The 3,073-nt window shown below is 41.1% G+C and overlaps 1 protein-coding gene across 1 annotated transcript in view; it reads left to right on the top strand.

Annotated features, from left to right (window-relative positions):
• LOC108687811 (potassium channel subfamily K member 18-like) overlaps positions 1-1,066 on the top strand; it is a 16,697-nt gene extending 15,631 nt beyond the window's left edge. Inside the window, exons 5-6 of the mRNA XM_018193789.1 lie at positions 70-514; positions 948-1,066. Coding sequence (XP_018049278.1) covers positions 70-514; positions 948-1,066 — 564 coding nt within the window. The remainder of the gene's footprint in view (positions 1-69; positions 515-947) is intronic.
• Positions 1,067-3,073: the final 2,007 nt, after the last annotated feature.

Consider the following 3,073-nt stretch of genomic DNA (forward strand, 5'->3'; position numbering starts at 1 on the left):
TTTTTCAAGGATTGACAATTTGATTACACATTTTATATCTTTCATATGAATTCTTTTTCGCCTATTCAGGATGTGACGGGTAACGGCAAGCGACATTTTCATCCGTGTTCGCTGTCTTTATCATCAACTTCATCACCGGCGTACATGCTAGAGACCAATCCCGTCAGGATACCGATCAGCTTGTGCCTGGCGATAATGCTAGTGTATATATGCGGAGGTGCGATCATGTTCAATCGTCTGGAAGGCTGGAGCTTGTTGGAGGGCGGGTACTTCTGCTTCACCAGCCTCGGTACGATCGGCTTTGGAGATCTGATGCCAGTGGGACGTAACGCGCCCTCAACCACCCTGGAGGAGTTCAGCCTGTGTGCATGCGCGCTCTACATCCTCGCTGGGATGGGCCTGATCGCCATGTGCTTCAACCTCGTCCAGGAGGAGGTGGTACGCGTGGTCAGGGTCTTCGGTAGAACCTGCGGCATGTCGTCGGGCGTGGTGGTCGGACCTATCGGTGGTACAGGTATCCCTGATGAAGGCATTCGGTGGGGAATCAACGATGAAAGTCTTCCACGAGAGATAGAAAGAGAGAGCATCGTGAATCGTTGATTATTTTATCGACCGTCACGCATTTGTCGCGTTCAAAAACTGCAGCAGCAGCATATACACACCAAAAAAAAAAAAAAACCAGTAATAATATTAATTAGTTCGATACCAAACCGGATATAATCAATCAAACGTAATCGCTACGTTACGGAACGGTTTTATCTTGCGAGTGCCCCGTTATTTTACGTAATAAAAGTTGTCGTCATTACCAATGCCAATCGCGACCGAAGAAACTGAGAATTTCCGGAAAGTACGATCGAAAAGAACAGCGCGACAACAGCGCGGTTGTACAACCGCCAAGACGAGTGGCAGTCACGAGTCACGCGTGGTCCCTCTCTTTTTCTTTGCAGCAGGCGCCACTTCTGGTCTCAAGGCCGATCTCGATGATGGAGGCGGCACCAGCGATTCGCGATTGTCCGAACAAGAAGAGGAGGCGATCGCCATGTCAATGGTGCCGGCCGGTTCCTGACAGCATCAGGCCAGGAGCCCCGGCGACGGCAAGCTCCTGGCCCATCCCTCGAACACTGCCATAAAGTTGTCGCCAGGTCATCATTCGCTGCCACGCAAGAAGACGTTGTCGCTGGATGCTGCCGGTAGGACAGCGAGCAACTCGTCATCTTCGGGCGCCAGCGTTCAACAGTTCCAGCGGGGCCAGCCGTTAAGAAGGAGCTGTTTGTCGCCGACGCAACATCATCATCATCAGCAACAGCAACAACAACAACAACAGTTGTCACATCATTATCCACATCGGCAACAGGAAAGTTCTTTGCACTTTGAATATTTTGTTCCGCGCAGCGTCAGCGAGTTCAATCTCGCAGCTGCCGTAACGGACATGGCAGTTCCGCCGCCACCTCCCGCGTCGGTTCTTAGGCCTTCCTCGACAATCGCACCTCCGGTTGCCACCGCAGTGATCACCACCACCAATCAGGTGCGATTACTAGATAGTGGTAGTGGTGGTGGTTGTAATATCGCTACCAGAAGTCGTGAGAAAATGGTTACGTTTGAAGACGAGGGAGTCAGTTGCGGCGTTACCTCGACACCCACTAGGAAGAATCTGCCCACCCTAGATAATGTTTTTATGTGACCTGTGCCGCAGATTTCACAGATGCTGAAGTGCTTGCTGTTGTGGTTAGGCGAAAACCTCGGAATTTCCACATCAAATATGAAGAAACGGACAATGACAAATCATCGAAATGTCGATGGATATTGTCATTTCGAAACGATAAAAAATTAAATATACGGGAATTATTTTTATGAAAAAAATTAATGAATGTGATTGGACGATAAACGATTGAGAAATATCGACAACGAGTTGATTGTTAATCCGGTGATTACCGAGACTTTTTGACGTTTTTGTTAAAAGAAGAAAAAAGAAATGAACGTATTCCGAATACATAATTGAAAAACATTAGGTGAGATATTAAGAATTAAGAACAAAATCCATATCCAATTATGTCGTGGAACATAAATGCTAAATAAAATACAAGAATCTATTCATGATTTACGTGAATTCTGATTATAAAACAGAATACGAAATAGGCAAAGAGAAACGAAAAGACAGATCGACAACCTTTACAGAAAACTGCATATCTGTACAACGCGATGACATGGCAACTAAGCATATAAAAGTACTCTAAATATCAAATATGGCGGAGGATGTGAAAACAATTTATAAAAACTCTGAAAGAGGACTGCGACATTAAGAAATATTTTGTTCAGAGATAAAACTTTTATTAAAAATCATTTATTGTGAGTTTTCGACTATAACGATTTTTTTCTTGTCACCACACGAGACAAGACTACCTAAATAAGTAACATTCAAGACAATATTTAAAAGACGCTTAAAGATCTGATAGATATTCCAAATCTTCAAATATTTCTTAGATATCTTTCAGACATCGTTGAGACGTTTATTTGGTTACAGACGATTTGTAATGATTACAGAATCATTTTTATTTCAACAATTTTTTAAAGAACTATATATGTCATTTAGTTTTATATTTTAATTTGCGGTGCTGTGTACAGGAACTATACATGAAAGCGAAGAATAAAAGACAAAAATCTGTCATGATTAAAAAAAATAGAAGAAAAACAAAACAATGTTATAACTGACAATGGAAGCTTTTCCTCAGCCAAATGTCGACTGTATATTATCCATTATCGTTGTCAAATTACTTACGCGCAGCGTAGGTTATCTCTATCGTATTCGAATTTTATGTCCGATAAGTCCAACTATGTATTCCGAATATTACACGAATAGTTTGTATATACATTATATATACATATATATATTCAAAAAATATATTGAATAATTCTAACCTATACAACACACAATTATCCTATCATATTATTATTATACAAGTAATTATACTAATTAAGTTATAGAGTATTCGATTGTAACAGAGTTAAAGGATACATTCCTGAAATTATTTTAAAATTTTTATACAAAAATGTCAAAGCTATATATATATATATA

This window comes from Atta colombica, unplaced genomic scaffold (genome assembly GCF_001594045.1).
Source record: "Atta colombica isolate Treedump-2 unplaced genomic scaffold, Acol1.0 scaffold216, whole genome shotgun sequence".
Classification (NCBI taxonomy): Eukaryota; Metazoa; Arthropoda; class Insecta; order Hymenoptera; family Formicidae; genus Atta; species Atta colombica.